At 46.0% G+C, this 2,669-nt stretch overlaps 1 protein-coding gene across 1 annotated transcript in view; it reads left to right on the forward strand.

The window, feature by feature from the left end:
• The first annotated feature begins 1,822 nt into the window (after positions 1-1,822).
• notum1a (notum, palmitoleoyl-protein carboxylesterase a) overlaps positions 1,823-2,669 on the forward strand; it is an 18,995-nt gene continuing 18,148 nt past the window's right edge. The window contains exon 1 of the mRNA XM_063212549.1: positions 1,823-2,389. Within this exon, the coding sequence (XP_063068619.1) occupies positions 1,917-2,389 (473 nt within the window). The 5' untranslated portion in view covers positions 1,823-1,916. The remainder of the gene's footprint in view (positions 2,390-2,669) is intronic.

Below are 2,669 nucleotides of genomic sequence, written 5' to 3' on the forward strand. Positions count from 1 at the left end.
ACAATTGCCTCTGGTAGGTAATATCAGAAGCTTCAACGGAATAGCCTAAAAGGAATTGTTTTTATTGTTATTTATTCATTGATGTCTTTTTTGGACAGTTCATTCATTCATATGTAAATTGCAAGTGTATGCTAGTGTATTCAAGCAATGCAGATTGTGGTTTGAAAAAGAAGGGCAATCAACACATCGCAATAGGTGACATGAAGTCTTTTCATACAAAGGGATTCTTGGTGGATGGGTGAAATTCCCAACATAACCCAGTGGCCAACATCAGAAAAAAACACAGTCGCACGAAACCTCTCCCAGTCGGACAGCAAGAGTGCCATTTAGTTCGAATGAATAAAGTGGGTCGCTGAAGCGCAGTGCTATGGGCTGGACAGGGTTGATCAGCAAGCCGCCCCTCATTAACCATTAGCCCGCCGATCCCTTTAATCTCACCGCCAAGGGCCTGTAAGTGCCCACTGTGGAGCGCACTAACTCCAAGAGCACTAACGCATTTATGAGTTTATTGTGCGAAACGGTTAATTAAGACATCAGAGCGAACCCCCCAACCCCTCCCCTGCGTGGCTTAGCGGGAATAAACCAATTACCCTTTCCATTATCCCGAAAGAAAGCGAAAAGAAAGACCTCCAGTTGCGTGCTTTTTGACGCTATGTCCTTGTTTTGTTAACCGATTTTAATCAAGCACTGGGGCTCACACTCGGCTGAACCCAGCCTTCCTTTGACCGGTCGTGGTATCCAACTCAGTCACGCAACGGGCGACACAAGCCTCCGATCCTTTTGAGCTGCCGCGTAACTAGTGGCTTTTAAGCCTTTAGATGTTGGCAAGACATAATTATGCTCACAAACGTGCGCAACCCGACAAACAAAAGGTACTAAGAATAACGCATGCCATGGAAATGAAACTGGTGGGCCACGGAGTCCTTCCCTGGGCTATGTGGCCATTTCCCCTCGGTTTCACTTAAGCGGAGAGCAGAAGACTGCCGACCGGACACAACAGGCGGAACAGACAGGGAAGACTGATGATCGGGCTCTTTGATCTCAGAGGGGCCCTACTCGATACACTGTCCTCGTGTCTCGCGGGCTATAGACACCACCTGCCCGGCGGAACCCGATGGATTAAGGGTCAAATTGGGGGAGCGTGCGTGGAATGATTATAGTTTTTTTTCTTTGTTGAATCAACTATTGACTATTTCATTAGATACTTTGTGGATAAAATGGGCTGTTGGAATAGGCTACTACTGAGCTGTGGTCTTTGGCTGATTAACATGGGTTTGGTAAGCAAAACAACTGAATTAATAACAAAATAACTTTTATGGAAGTGATGCTGCTGCCACCACAAAAACAGTGCTGGTGCTGATATCCGGACTAAGTAGTAGTTACTGTAATAAAAATAGGCTAATAATAATAATAACAATAACAATAACAATAATAATAATAATAATAATAATAATAATAATAATGATAATAATAGTAATAGTTTTTAAACTCGTTTCCTGTAGTTTTGCCTCTTTTGTCATATGCATGTGCAATCGTTTTATTATTTTGTCTTGGAAGCTATTTTGTCCCGGTTGTGGTTTATTCTCACCCTTTAAAACCGTTGATGGGGAAACAGGCATTTCAGAGCCAGTGAAAAACACCACATGAAAAGGCACTTGAGGATCACAGGAGTCTGTGTGTATGGGCAAGACAACGATGGAAATCTATCACGCCCCTCTAACCCGCTCTTCGTCCTGATTGGCGGGCGCGGCTGAGAAAGGGGGGTGCTCTGGATAAAATGTGGTGCGCTGCGCTCGCAGGTACAATGCAGATGCCACACCGGTCCACGACATCACTTCACAACCGTTAACAGCGCATCAGGACAGAGAAAAAAGAGTTGCAAGAAATACGTATCTGTTCTGGCACACTTCAACTTTATGCTGTGTATCTCCAAATGGCATTTATTTGACAAACTCGAAATTGAAACCCATTGTAGAGTTTTTTTTTCCGGCACTTCATCTCAGCGCAGACTTCAGGGAGACCGCGTGAGGAGGCGAGCGGCACAGAGGGAGGACATGCACTGTTGTCAGATGAGGATATCAGCCATGAGGCTCATGTGGTCGGTGTCGGTGCTGGTGCTTTTACAGCCCGGTGTTCTGGGCGCGAGGAGGTTTAGAGGTGGCCGTAACTCCCAGCCCCGGCGGGTGCCGTACCGGGACCGAGGCGACACGACGGAGAGCTTCTCACTGGATTTCACGGCGGTGGAGGAGAACATGGACAACTTCATGACGCAGGTGAAGAACCTCGCGCAGTCGCTGTACCCGTGCTCTGCACAGAAACTCGACGATGACATGAAGCTACACTTTCTGGAGAATACTTCCGTGACATGCAATGATGGGAGTCCCGCGGGGTAAGTTCTCCCTCTCACTATACAGTAGGCCTGGCCCACACAGATGGGATGAATAGACCTACCTTTTCTAATGTAGCCTAACTATTGCAGAGTTTGTACAAATCCACAGAACATATTTGCGTAATGGTTCAGGGGGCTCATCCAACATTGTCTCGATTACATTTCAACATACTCATGCAAACATGCTTTGTGAACTGGTAGACTTAGGCTAGCAGAAATTACATTTGGCATTCCTCTCAAACCACGAAGTAGAATATTTGTTGAAAATGTGTGAATCTGC

The sequence above is a fragment of the Engraulis encrasicolus genome, chromosome 2 (genome assembly GCF_034702125.1).
Source record: "Engraulis encrasicolus isolate BLACKSEA-1 chromosome 2, IST_EnEncr_1.0, whole genome shotgun sequence".
Lineage (NCBI taxonomy): Eukaryota > Metazoa > Chordata > Actinopteri > Clupeiformes > Engraulidae > Engraulis > Engraulis encrasicolus.